Raw genomic sequence first — 16,836 nt, forward strand, 5'->3', positions numbered from 1 at the left:
GATATAACTGTATTAAAGTTATCTTCTCAATGGCCTAACTTCGATCAAATTTTCATTTTTCTGAATCTGCCTATTTATGCTTGAAAGTTTCACTTATATCACAAGTTGTTTTTTGGTATATCCGTTATCTGATTTGATGTAGTTGATTATATAGGTTTGTCTATAAACCTTTTGAAATTTAGCCATATGTTAAGCATGATTATGGAGCAACACTGAAAGCATATGGAAGCCAAAATATGAGTCTAATCCTTAACATATCTGACTACAACTAACACTTACACATTAATGGTAGAGTTTGTGCTTTTATGTGTAACTTGATTCTCAATGCTCTTGATAACTCAACATCATTGCATAGTTTGTATTTTTTTGCAGAAAAAGTAATCTATTCATCTCCTCACTTTGACCCCAAGATTTTTCTTTCACGGGTTCACCAAGAGACAAGTGCTGCGGATTTAGAATCTGGTGCCCTTACATTAAAAAATGATCTCAAAGGAAGGACTCAGCAGAAAAAACAGTTGGTAAAAGAAAATTTTGACTGCTTCGTCTCTTGCAAGACCACAATTGATGGTACTTTACAAGATCGTTTAACACTTTTGATGAACTTCATTTCTCATCTTACGATTTTCTTGAGTTTCTTTGTTAACTTTGGATAGTTTTCTTCCAATATTCTAAGAAGTCAATTGTGTTTGGTAGATATTCAGTCAAAGCTGAGACAGATAGAAGATGATCCAGAGGGTGCAGGTACTGCTCGCCTGTATGAAGCCACCCAAAATATTAGTCAAGTTGCAAACCATGCATTTCAACCTCTATTTGAGAGGCAGGTAAAAACTAAAATTTCATATTTGGAAGGCTCATATCCTAATCTTTTTCTTTGAGGATGATTGCCTAGCCTTATGATCATTATTTCACATCTTTCCTGATAATAATTAGGTGCAAGCTGAGAAAATCAGATCAGTTCAAGGAATGCTTCAGAGGTTTCGAACTCTGTTCAATCTGCCAAGTTCAATTCGTGGGAGCATTGCTAAAGGCGAATATGATTTAGCTGTTAGAGAGTACAGGAAAGCAAAGTCTATTGTTCTTCCCTCTCATGTAAGCTCTATATTTCTGACCACACTTTATGGAAGATAGATATCAGCCTTATGTTGGTTGTCATCATTGTAGAAAGTTTATTGGTATTTCTTATTCCATAAATCATCATATATTGTTCTCCAGTCTGATTCTCAAAAGCAAGATTGGTAGAAGAAATGGGTATGATACAAAAATAAATTTGGCTGACTTAAGCAGTTAAATTGTTAGTTATTTAGTGTCGATCTGAAGAATTAGTTGTTGTAGAAGGAAATGAAGAAAATTATGACATTTGGAAAGGACTGCCTATGATATAATGGTGAGTGACATGATCACTTCTCTTCAAAATGGGATGACTACTGATGGCTAAAGCTAACATTTGAGAATCCTATAATATGTCCAGGCTGGTTAGCCATTTGCACGGGCAGCTACATTGTGTACATTCACATGTGGCCTTCATAAACAATGATATGAACATTCATGGACATATAGGGCATTTTTTTCCTTTTAGTTCCTTTTTATTGTCAGGTATTTTTGTATGTTAGCCAGTGGTGATTCGGGTTTGTTCAACAGTAGCATATATATAAGACATTGTAGAGTGTAGACTCTACAATGGGATGTAGACTACCGATGGCTAAAGCTAACATTTGGGAATCCTATAATATGTCCAGGTTGGTTAGCCATTTGCACGGGTAGCTACATTGCGTACATTCACATACGGCCTTCATAAACAGTGATATGAACATTCATGGACATATAAGGCATTTTTTTCCTTTTAGTTCCTTTTTATTGTCAGGTATTTTTGTATGTTAGTCAGTGGTGATTCGGGTTTGTTGAGTTCAACAGTAGCCTATATATAATACATTGTAGAGTGTAGACTCTTAAGGCGCATCTCTTGGAATCATTTCATTATTCTCAGTTAGTGTTTCACTTATATTAGCTCTTTGGAGGTCTAGAAAAACTCTAGTCATGAAGGATGTTTCTAACAATATTTTGACAGAGGGATCACAATTCGATCGACTAGGTACCACTCATTCACAAAAACACTTTATATCCATGTGCAGACCCTTATTTCATAAAGTAATAACAACTTGCTGCAATGTCCCAACTATTTATTTGGCTTTCCCATCATAGCTTTATCAAGGGTAATATCATTAGTCTAACTAGAGCTATCAAATATTTTTTTTATTCTTTTTTATTTAGTTCTCTTAGGTTTTCCTCTACCTTTCTTTCATTGTTCATAATTTTTAATTAAGGGTAAATTTTATTGTTGTTGTATATCTAAAGCTTAATTCACCATAGCCTCTAAAGGTCTTCTTTGGGCATGTCATTGAAAATCTTATTTTATAAGCATAATGAATTAAAATTGACAGTTTTCCTTTTATTTTTTTTCATAAACAAGCTTATACAACAACTATGGAGATTATTCACATCAATTGTAAGTGAAAAATGCCAATATTCAAATTATTGTGAAGCCTTCTATAAACGATATTTGTTCCTACGTATAGGTTTTATTATATGACAAACTTTGACATTTGATAGTGTTAGAATAGTTAGTCGTATATGATGATACATGACAAATAGTTGAAACACTTCTAACTTTTTGATAGTTGAAAAAAATACTTTTACTCATATAATATGTCAAGAATGATAAAGAAAATGCGGATGATAAATTTAATAAGATCATTCTATTAATTGTATCAATCTTTGATACTTAAAATATTCAAAACAAACAATATGCAAACAACCTCTTATCATATATTCATCTTTATAGTTGAAAAGTTACTGCCGAAGAAAGCAAAATGCTCAGGGTACTGAGTATTGATGTAAACAAAATGCTTACAAAGAGTATTGATGACATATTTCATAAGCATCTACCAATTATTTATCAAATATGTGATTTTGAGTTACAAAGTAAATGCATAAGTTGAGTGCATGTATATTCATAGCTCAGTATTTTCTTAAACCCATTATGCAGTCGATGTAGTTTATGTTCCATCTGCTATTGTGTAAGCTTTGTGTTGGGAAACCAGAAGAGAGTCCTTGGGATTCTTTTTTTTTTTTTTGCTTGTAAAGGAAATAACTTTGACTATTGTTTGTCACTTTTCTGTACTTCTCATAATTCTTGGGTAGTCTTGATAAAGTTTGATGGGAAATCCTTAGATACTTGGTGAGCCATCTCTAACCTCCATTGTTTGTCTCATCTCAAATCAATTTCTCTTACTTGTTTTGGTCTGTTATTCAAGACAAGTGAAATAATATTTCCCCTTTAGTATCCTTTGATTTGTGAAATCATTGGGTTTGGACATTTTTCCAATGATCCTTGCTACTTTGAAAAAACAGCAGCATATCTTTTGTTTTTTTTTCTTGTTATTTCTCTCCATAAACACAGAATACAAAGCATTGATTCCCCAATGATATACTTTTATTTAGTCAATTTTGAAAAATATACTCTTTTCTGCAAACTTGGATTGGATTTAAACTTTCGTTCTATTTCATATGTTGTGGACAGATAAGTTTTATTCAATGATAATCGCTAATCCTATTTATATATAATACGCGTCCATTGAACTTCCATAGACCTCTATTTGCAGTGGTTCACTTGGTAAATGTAGACACTACGTGGCCTAAAATGCTCGTCCAAGTTACGAGTAATGACTACTGAGGTCATCAAACATATGCTAACCAAACTTGTCTTCAACTCTCTATGTGGGACTAATCATTCTCCATATGCTGAGGTCATCAAACATATGCTAACCAAACTCGTCTTCAACTCTCTATGATGTCCTTGTGAAGTTCCAACTCATAACCAGCTGATATTTTGACATGGACCTAATTCATCTTGCTGTGCATAAGGCAACCCTTGTCTCAACATGTGTTGGCCCACACGGAGAGCCCATGGAGTTGTTTTGCTTCATATTGTCAAGAGAGGGCTCAATAGACCTCCTGGCTCATTATATCGAAGATTTAGAGTAAATAGGTCTCTTAGGATTCATCACAACATGATTGGCAGGAGCCTTAGACACTAACTTGCCCTTTTCTTTGACATGGACTTTTTACTCGAGGCATCTCAGGAGTCCTAGTCGATTGTTAATATCTCTGTACAACAAGTTCTTGCTTGTTTGTATGTTCATTTTCTTCATTTGTAATTTGTATTGAATATTATTTTTTAGCAAGACTCTCTCAACAGTTCTCAATTTGTTTATGGACTCACTTGCAGGTTGGTATACTGAAACGTGTGCTTGAGGAAGTGGAAAAAGTAATGCATGAATTTAGAGGGATGCTTTATAAATCAATGGAAGATCCAGAGCTTGACTTAGCTGATGTAAGTTGGCTCCTTCCCTGTTTTTAGATGATGAAACAATGTTTAGGGATGAAAAATTGGAAATGGATGTTCTGTAAATTTTATTGCGTCCTGTGTTTATGCATGTTAAGCTTGATTTATCTTGGTCATTTGAAGCAATATGGTGCATTTGTGACAATAAGAAACCTATATGTGATTCTTAGATGCACAGAGTTAAAAAAATATAGCAAATTGAAGTAAACCCCGTCCGTCTATTTTTCCTCCCAGTTTGCTTTTTTCTTACCCTGCTCTCATGCTGTGGTGATATCTTATGGATTGAATATAGTCCAAGTAATTACTTCTTGTTTTTCTGCACATTGCTTTGTTGTCGCTTTTGGAAGAGTGTTAACCATCATTGATGGCATTAAAAAGATGTCTAATGTCTGCCACATTTTTGTTTGTCCTGTATGCTTGGTAACATTATCAATCTAATACTTAAAGAATTTTGCACTATTAAGATTTCATATTCGAAGTTTTACATTCATTATCATTTTGAGGATTATACTTGCAATTCTGTATCTGTTGTTGCTTTTAATTAACTATTGCACTATATCTTACCTTTAGTTTCTGTCATGTGCTTTTTCTAGCTTGAGAACATTGTTAGGCTTCTGTTGGAGCTGGAGCCCAGTTCAGATCCTGTCTGGCGTTATCTTAATATTCAGGTTTATATCGAATAGTTTCTTTTAGAAAAATTCAGACACATCTGATTGTTTTTCTTTGCAGTTTCATGCTCATGCTAAGTTAATTCTTGGCTTATGTTATGGTAAGGCTCCTGAGTTTTATATCTTTTGCTAGAATCGGAGGATTCGAAGTTTGCTTGAAAAGTGCACTCTAAATCATGAGGGTCAGATGGAAATTTTGCATAATGAGATTCGAGAGAAAGTCAAATCTGATGCAAGATGGAGGCAACTTCAGGAAGACTCCAATAAACTGGTAAGAATATGGTTGACATTCTAGGTCCAGAAGGATTTCTTGCTACTCGTATAGTGGATTATGAACTATCAAAACTTGAAATAGCTATTATGTACTTGCAACCAAGGTTTTGAAGACCGTATCATACCGGTGTACTGATCAGCTGTCAGTACGGTACGTATCGAACTGTACCAAGTTGTCCTGAGTGTCCCGACACATGGTACACTAAGGTGTACTGATGTACCATCCATACCAGTCCTCTATCGGACCGGTATGTACTGCCCATACCGAGCGGTATGGTACAGTATTGCAAACCATGCTTGCAACATCTATGGTACAATCAATGACTTCTTTTAAAATTTATGTATGATGTTTCACGAATATGATTGAGGAGAAGATCATGGTTTGCGGTTCCGCTGCCTAGTATGGTTTGGTATTGGTGGTGTTTATCAGTCTGACAACATACTTGTAAGCACCCAACATAGGGCCTGTATTGGCTGGTACACTTGGTTCAATGCCTGTACTACCTGTATAGGATGGAATAGCCGTGTACCAAGCAGTTCTTTTGTTTTTTCAGCCTTTTTTAGCCTTTTTTTGAAACTTGTTATGGGCTGGTATGGTATGAGTCGGACGCTGACCAGTACATGAAATTGTGAACCTCAGATAGGATTGTGATAAATTAAACATTCTTTGTGTATAATGCAAGCACAGATTCTAGTTAGTTTTTGGAGTTGCTTTAATTTATCCATATTATTGTTGTAATTACTTGTTTATTCTTCTATTGCGCTTATATTTTGACTTTCTTTTTACTTGTATATTATGTTTTACTCAGCTAGACACAGAGTCACCCTTGGATGACTCTCCTGAGGTAGACATGCATCCAGACGTGGAAGAAGTGGATGCTTTAAGAGGAAGGTACATCCATATGTTAAATTCTGTACTCATCCATCATATACCGGCATTTTGGAGATTATCTTTATCTGTTTTCAGTGGAAAATTTGCAAAGGTATGTTTATGTAACATTCATCTTTTCCTTCTGTAATAGTTCTAAATGGTTGAAATATTCTGCAATGGTGGAACTGTTTTAAGAAAATTACATCTATGAGCATGTTTTTTGTTTAACACTTTTGTTAGGTTTTACCCTATAGTATCTTGTTATTGAGAAAGACATTAATGGCTTTGTGTTTCAAGGGATGTGCCTTCATCTTTCATCTTTTCCCTGTTGGGATTGGGGATACTGAGCCACAGTCATCGATTTTGCAAATTTATATGTGTTTGTATTTATAAGATAGGAATGAACCTTCCTGATCCACATAGATATGAAAATCTTTACAGGTAACCACTGGTGGTGTGCTTCTTGATTCAGAGACAAATGCTAAGCCTGCCTTGAGTAAGAATGAGGAAAAAGTTGGTGAGATCAAGTATTCCACTCATACTCTTGAAGAAGTTGCAGCCATGATTCAGGGTACTATAACTGCATTTGAGGCGAAGGTATAGTAACAGCTGACATCTTTATTTGCATCTCTAGAAATCTCATTCATGCATTAGTTTGAAAATTGTAAATGGATGCTGGATTACAAAGGGTATCCTTGTTACTTTGTTATCGAGCATTTTCCTAAATATTTTATCGTGTATGTGGAATTCAAGTTTCTGTAGGCGGCTACATAATTTTGTTCTTATTCTACCTGTTTAAGAAACTGGCTCTTTTTCATATTAATTTCTTCAATACAATTTTTACTTTTTGTTTGTGTGGAAGAATATGTTTTCATGGTGAATAAAATAGTTTTTCTTGTTCTTGTTGTTGTCACTTGCTAACAGTATAATTTCTTGCTGAATAATTTAAGCAAAGGCTGCTCAATTATGCCAATTCTTTATATGTGACCAGATGGATTGTTTTTTCACTATTTAGGACAACACTCAATTATTCTGAAGACTTGATTCTTTTACTATTTTCTTTTGTTGGTCTTCTTTGGTTTTCTTTGCTTCACACAGCATTGCTGACTCTTCACTTCTTTTAAAATTGTCTTCATGGAACATCTCCAAGCAATCTTAAACATCTTGTCTTATTTCATTCTCAACTAATGCTATCTCTAGCATACCACAAACATGTTTGTTTATATGTAACACCATTAAGATTAGTTGCCTCGGTACTTATTTCATGTACAACAACAACAAAGCCGTAAAGATGGCTATCTGGCAGTACTTATTTCATATGTAGTTTTTAATTTCTTGTTGTTCTGATTCTTAAAAATGGCTATCTTGCGGTTATTATCCTTGATCCCTGCTTTTCCAGTTGGCTAAGATTCCATATGCATTTTGATGTATAGGATGCTACTTGATGTGTGGTAGTCCATGTGAGCTTAGCATAGGCATCTTGAGGTTTTTAAATGACTATTCATTAGTGTTCTGAAAAGAACTAAGCTCTGTAAAGTGCCAAGATTTCTTGTTGTCTGAGGTGCTTATATTGTAAAAATTATATGGATAAAGATAGTCATGAAAACAAGAATTTCAATCAAACCATGGGTTTTATATCATTATGTATGCAAGAAGATTACCACCAAAATACCAAATTACATGTTTCTATACATTAATAGAGCACTCAATCATCATGATAATTAGTTCATATTTAAATAACAAAACAAACAAAATTTAAGCATCTATCAATCTGAGAGCTCTTATGATCATAAAGGTCCGTCACATCACCATCAATATCGTCCATGTTCTTGTCTTCTCCATTACTTGATTTTAGCCCTTCATCTTTTTTGTTTCGTTAGAATCAACTTCCTGCTTTCAGTTTTTTAGGGCCTTGAACTTGGATGTTTTTGCACTCATCTTTAGTCTTCTTTGTTGTCTAGTGGTCCTTATTTCTCACTTTCTCTTACGTCGAATGCCCTTGCCACATTTTTATGTTGAATTGCCATCATCGAAACAATCATCTTCTACATTTGACTTGTTAGCACCCTTCTCCCTGATTATCTTTGTGGTGGTTGAGGGTGCTGGAATATGGAGAACAGGATTGAAGAAGAGGGAGGAGAAATAAAGGGGAAGAGAGGACATTTGGCGGTGGTGGAGCACCAATGAAGAGAGGGCTGAAACAAGAGGTAGGGAAGAAAAGAGGAAGCATATGAGGGAGAGAAGATGATAGGGGGTGGCGGTCGATGTTAATAACTTGATTCCACTGGGGCAAATAAATGGAGGATTACCTTGCAGTGGGGGGGGGGGGGGGGGGGGGGGAGGGGGAGGATTCCCACATCTACTAGAAGTCAACTGTCGAGTTTGTGACATACATATATGTATATGTATGTGTGTGTATGTGTGCGCCCGCACATGTGGCTATGTTCTATCATACTTTGTTTTACTGTTATCTTTTCGTTTTGATTTATATATGACAAATTCTGGAAATGATTAATAGCTGAGCTAATATTTTTGACAGGTCCAAAGTACTTTCCGAGATTTTGATGAATCAAACATTCTACGACCATATATGAGTGATGCTATAAAAGAGATCGCTAAAGCATGCCAGACACTGGAGAGCAAAGAGTCTGCTCCTTCATCTGCTGGTAACAAAAATTTCCATTAGAATTTTCTTGTTGAATTATTAAAATTATTCTTAAGTGTATTTTCCTGACCCTTCCAGTCGAAGCTTTGCACGCCCTTTATTTTGAGATCACGAAGATATATATTCTGAGGCTCTGCTCATGGATGAGGGCAACAACCAAGGAGATTTCCAAAGATGAAACATGGACTCCTTTGACTACTCTAGAGCGTAACAGATCTCCTTATGCAATTTCTTACTTGCCCCTTGCATTTCAAGCGATGACAATATCAGCTATGGATCAGATTGATATGTGAGTTCTTTCTCTTCTATGTGTGATACCTGTAACTTCTTCCAATTTTATAAAAATGACAGTTTTTGCTGGCTGATTTTGAGTATGAATTTTGTTATCATCAAGGTTTGCCATCTTGGGTATCGGATCCTTACTGGTCTATGGGTGGGCTGGCATGAGTCTAGTATGCACCGACATATTAACACGTGGTATGTTGGTACGTATCATGGTACCAAAGGGGGTTGGGAGGGGGAGGGGTGTGTGTGTGTGCACGGACGAGGAGGAAGGGGGCAAGAAGTAAGAGGGGAGGAGGTGGCTATAGTGGGGGAGGAGGAGAGGAGCACCAGGTGTATCGGCAGCGGCAGGTAGCACAAGCAGTGGGCTATATATGAAAGCCACGAGCAGAGGGGAGGGACGAGCAGTGCGAGGGGGGCAAATGCTAGAATAGAAATCAAGAGAGAGGTCAGCAGGGGTAACCTAATAAAAAATAAATAAAAATGGGGCTTGAATCGAGTGGTAATGTTGATTCAGAAGACTTACTACATCTTCATTCACCTCCGAACCGGAAAATACCATCCAGTACATACCGGTCTGAATGAATGGAGATCATAACATATGATTTTCTCTTATAGGATCCAGTATTTGTGTTTTATCATGGCATAAGCTTATAGGCTCATGTGAATAGGCTTGAAGTTTTGAATCTTTGTTTATTTGATGTCAAATTTATCAGTTGAAGGACATCTTAAAATAGAACTTGGAGGAATAACAATGTTGGGCTAATGGTAATATTGTATAAATGTACTTTTGAATAAATCTTTCCACATTGATGCACCTAAAGTCAAGTACATGAATTATTTTTGTGCTTTCCATGATTTAGCTCCACTACTGACTCCATTAATTAATAGGGGCTAAAACCATGTAATTTAAATTGCGTCAGCCCAAATTGATAATAGTAAACCTTATAAACGATCACAATAATTCTTCACTTCGGATGCGGACTATTCTAGTTGTTACAATCTTTCCTAATCAACACATGATATGCTTATCAAGACCAAGGCCCAATAATTATGTCATGCCAAGCTATACCTTGAAAGCAGATCATAGCACAGTACACATTAGCAACATACATCAATATGTCATGATCCACTGACAAAAGATAATTTTCTTACATGATATGCATTTTTCTAGTAGCATCGCCATGGTATCAAATGCTATGATTGACTAATTTTCTCTATTATGGTGACGGACAAGCTTTTAAATCTTGACTAGTTTCATACCATACCGGCTGTATCAGCTTAAAAATATTAGAAAAGTTAAATATTGACTGGTTCTGGACCATATGATCCCATACTTGACTAGTTTTAAATCTTGACTAGTTTCTCTTATAATTACTGGTTACATATTGTACCCATTAATACATGATGAAACCATGGCAGATCATATGTTTTTTGGTTAGCATGATTCAGAAATTTGACAAGACTGGATTAATTTGGCACTATTGATCTCTTTACAACTTCCATTTGCAGGCTTAGGATGACCTTTTCACTCTCTTTACAATCTTAGTGTCAGAGATAACCTTTTGTATTTATAGTATGAGAGAATTTACATGCAAATTTTACACTGAAAGCTCACAAAGATAGATTGCATGCTAAAATCAAGCTTAAATTAACAACGCACAGATGAATGTGAGCTAAAATGCAAGAATCTATCTCAAAGATAAACAAATATAAGTTCAATACCGTGAGCTGCGGCATGATGCAGCGATGAAGATGAGCAGCAAAGGAGGAGAATCAGCAGTGGTGAGGTGACGACATAGCAGGGAGTGGGAAGGAGAAACATCATAGGTAGAAGAAGAGAAGAAAATTTTAAAAAGTATGATGAGTACCAGAATCTAACTCTCACTGTAGCTTAATATTGATTGGCTAACCGATTGGTAAGTCCACTACAGTAAACTTAACCGACAGCAAGCTCGGAATCTGACTCTCACTATAGCTTAATATTGATTGGCTACTTGCAGATGCTATTTTTGATGGGTTTGTATGTTTATTACTTAGTGTATAAATTTGAGAAGTATTTTCCTGGTTATTAAGGGAAAAAGATGCTGAAATTGATATTCAGTAACCATCAGTTTCTTTAACATAGTTTAATTTTTTTCATTATATTATATCCTAAAGTTTATTTATTTCTCTTCTAGCATGGTTCAGAGTCTGAGGAACGAAACAACTAAGTACCAGTACGTCTTTGAACATATTCAGGAAATTCAAGAATCGGTTAGACTTGCCTTTCTTAACTCTTTCTTGGATTTTGCAGGTATGCTAGACCACTACACTTTATAGTAGCTCAGATCTTGTTTGTGAATTATCATCATGTGTTTTTTTCCCATTGTGCAAATGTTTCAGGTTGTCTTGAACGAATTGGTACTGAACTTTCTCAGAAGAGATCAAGCAAAAAAAATAGTCATTTGCAAAATGGATATCTGCATAGTCTCGAGAAAGATTCATCTATTCTGTATGGTGGGCGTGCTGCTGCTTCTGATTTCCACAAAAAGCTATTAATAGTTTTGAGTAACATTGGATATTGTAAAGATGAACTTTCCCATGGTTTGTATAGTAGGTACAAGCACATATGGCTGCAGTACAGGTACACTATCAACTTTGCTGTCATCTCTTTTGTGGAGTAATATCCTCAAAATAACCCACATTATGGTTTTCCTTCCACATTCTTTGTATCTTTTGAATTAATGGAAAGTAGGCACAGAAAACCTCACAATTGATATAGCTATGACCTTAGGATTGGGTGCACCTTGCACGGTTTTGACAGCAGTTATTTCAAGTGTGTAGTTTGAACTTTAAAGTCGTAGGAGAAGAATTCTTGCAAAGAAACAATGGTATATAATGGTATATATGTTACTAAGAACTTGAAATAGGATCTTTTTGACCCCATTTTGCATTGCTCCCACACAAGTATGCCTTGCTCACCTGTCCTCTTTTTGCGGGTTTGAAACTGTACATGAACAGCAAACACAATCCAAATCTTTAATTTTCAGGCTAATTATTTTCAACCTATATCAAGCATGTTGAGAATGTCTCAAGATATCATTGTTGTTCTTCTCTAAGTTACCCAGTAATGTTTCTTGGACATGGGTGTTCAAATTTTGGACCATGATGTCCGCGATGCTATCATTATTTTTAGGGCTTTTTTCATGAATCAGAAGCATAAACGTAAGCTGATCTGATTGTTATATTTCGGAAATTTCTTATGTATTTTAGCATTAGGTGCACGTATCTCTAATCCAACTCACAATTTGCAGTATTCTTCTTGATAAATTTAACTTGCAGTTTTTGCATACAGAACCAAGGACAATAAGCCTGCACCCAAGGTATTAATGTAATGTCAGTAGAAAGGTAGAAAATTATAATTTAAGCATTGCATGGAAGCATCATAATTAGGGGCGGTGATCTATGTGGACTGGATTGGGTTGTTTCAGGATTGACATGAAATATGCTTAAGCTGAAGTGAACTTGATCCATTAATGATTAGATTTGGAAATCTCAGTCACAATTGGATTCAATTTAGCCAACAACAACAAAGCCCTTGATTTTTCCAACTGTTTGGGTCAGCAGATTTAGTTAACCCAATTAAATGTTATTTTATCATATTAAAAGTTGCCGTTGACAGTAGCAATAAGAATACCTTTAGAAGGTAGAGCAGGTTATAATGATGACAGCAAGGTATTGATGACCAGAGGATCTATGCTTTAGGATTGAAAAGAGTTTACCTATTAAGCATATATGATAACAAGGTCGACAACATTTGTGTTAAAGGAAATAGAAAACCTGTAAAACCTACAATTTCAATTTCTCTCTAGTAATCAGATTTCACGTTTATCTATTCAGAAAGTAAACCTGAAGGACCCCCACCATGTTTAGTTTGAACTTTGCTGGTTCAATTTCAACGGAAGCAGTTTAGTCATTCAAATCTGACATATTCAAATTGGCTGGCGGGTTCAAAAAAGTGTAGCCTGTCCTAATTATGTTGTTGTGATGTCCAATAATAAAAGAGTAAAAACATGTGGTGCTTGTATTAATCTGGAGAGTTATAAAAGAGATAGTAAGCAAGCCTTTTCCTGATATGATCCAATTTTTTGTCGTGAAAAGTAACAACCATTAAGGGTTTTTTTTTTCTGTTATACAAGAAAGTTGAAACAATCTACTCTAGTTGGTTAGGAAAAGAAAAGACACATCATACATAGTAGAAGTTCCTAAATAGTTAAAGCAATCTCGACAGATGATATTTAAGGTTGGTCCTGTCAACAGTACTTTAATTTCTTAAATGATGAATGGAAATTTTATTGCAGGTTTAAGTACTATTTTCCAATTGAAGTTCCAAAAAGTTACAGAAACAATCCTTGTGTAACAACTATACAACATAGGGGGTTTGTAAGCAGTTAATATTTTTTTTGCGGCTAAGATATTCATTGCTAGATGAGCCTAACATTATGATTGACTAGTGCCGTTGTAAGTTGGTTAACTTGCCCTATAACATTGTCTTGTGGCAGTTTGGAGAATCAAGATGTATAGATCAGGAGTGGAGAAAAGATTTTTGGGTCATAATATCATTTCTTAGTTTGCATGCTTAAATTAACTATTGTTACATAACATGTATTTTTATGTTAAACTGATGGAAATTTAGTCTGTATGTGCAACTGATCCTTTGAGCAGTTTGGTTTTTGGCTTCAAAATCTAGCTATGAACCATGAGTTAGCACTTGTGATACTGAGACAAAGTGAAGAAGAGGAATTTTTAGATAATTGAGGAATAAGATAACTGCATATGTTTAGGTTCATTCCCAGGTCCATGTAACAAAATAACTAACACCAATTTATTCAACATCATATACAAAAAACATATTTGAAACCAGGGACTTCAATTTTATTTTTTGGACCCATATCGGTCCATGGCTGGACTAGTCGGTTCCAATGTACCGACAGATGATATGCCAGAACATACTGAAGTACTGCTATGGGAGATAGGGGGAGGAGGAAGAAGGAAGGAAGAAGAGGAGGGAATGGAGGAAGAGATGTACGGTGTACTATAGCGGGTGCTTGGGCAGCAGGAAGTGGTGAATGCATGGACAGCAGAGGACGATTAGCGCATGGACAGTGGCGGTGGAGAGGAGGCTCTCGCATAAGCCTTGGAGCATCACACATAAAAAAGAAAACCAGTTTTTAGCTGACCGGATTGGATTGCCCGGTTTTAAGTGGTCCACATCTCGGTCACTGGTTGGACCAGTAAATAACGGCTGAACTATACCAAACCAGATGAAATTAGAAACTTTGCTTAAAACTCCTCATACTTATCTGTTGCCATTTGCACAAGCTGATGGTAGGAGGCACTATGCTGTTGCTATTTGTTATGATCTCAATCACCTTTCTATTTGAGTTAATTCAACCTGAAAGCTAAGGTCAGGACTTCTATCCTTTCAAATATTCATTCTGATTCCATTGTGTTTTTATTTACTCTCTAAATAAGTCCTTTTCCAGTTCTGTTTTGTTCCCTTGTAGAATAGTTTTCAAAATGAGAGATTCACTCCCCCTACAAAATTTTAATTGGGATTTTTGGCCAGAACATATAACACTTTTAGCTAGTTAGTGCTCTAAGGTTATTGGTTTGAATCTCATCATAGTTGTTTCATTTCACTGTCTTACTATTTGATTATCTAACAATTTTCCAGGGATAAAGACGAACAAAAGGCTGACATGCGAGACCTTGTAACATCTTTTTCTGCACTTGAAGAGAAAGTCCTTGGCCAATATACATGTGCTAAGGTACTTATCTTCCATTTTTTTTTCATCAAAGAAAAAGAAGGTTATCATTAAAAATTTTATGTTTTCTGCTTTGGTTGCATTTTTCTGTTTATTCTGAATGTTAAATGATCTATATCACTTGATGGATGTACAATCATGAAATAGAAAATCAGACAACAGTTAAAAAGTTTATATAGTTTGGCTAAAAGACAAATGCAGCTCTTAGGTTGTTAAGTCTTGGTGGTGCAATTTGTACTTTCAAGTACTCCATGAACAAATATGTATGCTAGAATGTTCTTATTTTAAGTTTCTTGGTAAGTCACTTTAATTAAGTTTGCAATTATTTCTCTTAATTTTACTAGCTTCTTGTGTCTCGCCGAAGTGTTTGTGACATTTTTTTTTTCCAATCAAGCAGTCAGATTTGATTAGAGATGCTGCTCAGATCTATCTTCTAAATTCTGGCATCCAGTGGGGAGGAGCACCTTCTGTCAAGGTATATGATGTTGAGTGGTTGACTTGTTTATCAATTAAATAAGTCAATATGATAAAGTTGTTTCCCCTATTGAAAATGAAACATCTTATGGGTGCTTTCTATGGCAGGGTATACGAGATGCAACTATTGATCTACTGCACATTCTTGTGGGCGTGCATGCAGAGGTGTGCACAGTATTACAGTCTAGTTTAAATTTAATGTGGTTGGATTACTTCTGTCCTTTAGGCAATTATATTATAATTCTGTTGAATTCCTATAATAGCATCCTTGGTTGAACAATAATTTTACAGTTAAATCCAAAATAAAAGAACAGAACATTTATAGTGCTAAAGCTTTGGAACACTGAGCCTCTTTTACTTTGAGGTGTATGACATATCTGATAGCTTATGAAATTCTTGAAGTTTATTTTCTTTATTGATGTCTTGGAGATGGTTTCCCTAGTATTAGTCACATTATAATTCTCAACTGATATAGATCTTCCATTCATTTTCATCTTTTCTTTTCTATTTGAACTTCAATTCCTATTCTTGCAAGTCAGTTATGATGAGTGGCACACTTATCAAACAACGGATGTTGGTTCATATGTATACATAATGTAGCAACCTTTAACCATCTTTACCAAAGCATTTGGCCTTGGATAAAAAGAATATTACATTGATGGTTGAGGCTTATGCTTGAATATTAAAGAAGAATGCACCACCCTGTTCTCTTGATCTTGCCATTTGTATGTACTTGTTTGTGGTGTAGGCTTCAACTTAAGCAGATTATACTTTGAATTTCTAAGATTTCTGTGATGATGCTTAGATTTGTTAAATTTATATTAGTTGAAAGAATCTCATTCAGCAAATATTTAATTGCAGGTATTTTTTGGTGCTAAACCTTTGTTGGAGAAGATTTTAGGCATTTTGGTGGAAGGCTTGATTGACACTTTTATCAGTCTTTTCGATGAACATAAAAATAAAGATTTAAAGGTGCTGGATACAAATGGTTTCTGTCAACTCATGCTTGAGGTAAATGACACCACTTCTGTTTAATGAAATGATATTTGTTTGTAACTATAATGGCTAAATTGCTAGATATTCTTTCTTATAGCTATATCATTTTTGCAGCTTGAATATTTTGAGACTGTTCTGAACACATACTTCTCACCCCAAGCACATGAAGCTTTGAAGAGGTTGCAAGGATTGCTTTTAGAGAAAGCTTGTGAGAGTGCAACTGAGCCTTCTGAAAATCCTGGGCACCAACGCAGGTCAACTCGTGGGAGTGAAGATGCCATGGTCGAAGACAGGCAGTCGACTGTTTCCCCAGATGACTTGCTTGTATGTTCTCTTCTTATATGTTATATTTATCTTTGGAACAGCGAATAGCACATAAACTTTACCTCTGCATC

General features: G+C 35.4%; 1 protein-coding gene across 2 annotated transcripts in view; it reads left to right on the top strand.

Moving 5' to 3' along the window:
- LOC135585464 (exocyst complex component SEC5B-like) overlaps positions 1-16,836 on the top strand; it is a 29,167-nt gene that overhangs the window by 8,529 nt on the left and 3,802 nt on the right. The window contains exons 4-20 of one of the 2 annotated variants that reach the window (XM_065188436.1): positions 373-567; positions 694-821; positions 931-1,089; positions 4,286-4,390; positions 4,996-5,070; positions 5,204-5,341; positions 6,153-6,326; positions 6,656-6,811; positions 8,754-8,880; positions 8,958-9,168; positions 11,342-11,457; positions 11,547-11,787; positions 14,881-14,974; positions 15,366-15,446; positions 15,554-15,610; positions 16,307-16,456; positions 16,556-16,765. In XM_065188436.1, the coding sequence (XP_065044508.1) occupies positions 373-567; positions 694-821; positions 931-1,089; positions 4,286-4,390; positions 4,996-5,070; positions 5,204-5,341; positions 6,153-6,326; positions 6,656-6,811; positions 8,754-8,880; positions 8,958-9,168; positions 11,342-11,457; positions 11,547-11,787; positions 14,881-14,974; positions 15,366-15,446; positions 15,554-15,610; positions 16,307-16,456; positions 16,556-16,765 (2,417 nt within the window). The remainder of the gene's footprint in view (positions 1-372; positions 568-693; positions 822-930; positions 1,090-4,285; positions 4,391-4,995; positions 5,071-5,203; positions 5,342-6,152; positions 6,327-6,655; positions 6,812-8,753; positions 8,881-8,957; positions 9,169-11,341; positions 11,458-11,546; positions 11,788-14,880; positions 14,975-15,365; positions 15,447-15,553; positions 15,611-16,306; positions 16,457-16,555; positions 16,766-16,836) is intronic. The other variant, XM_065188437.1, reaches the window with a different exon arrangement.

The sequence above is a fragment of the Musa acuminata genome, chromosome BXJ1-6, assembly GCF_036884655.1.
Source record: "Musa acuminata AAA Group cultivar baxijiao chromosome BXJ1-6, Cavendish_Baxijiao_AAA, whole genome shotgun sequence".
Lineage (NCBI taxonomy): Eukaryota > Viridiplantae > Streptophyta > Magnoliopsida > Zingiberales > Musaceae > Musa > Musa acuminata.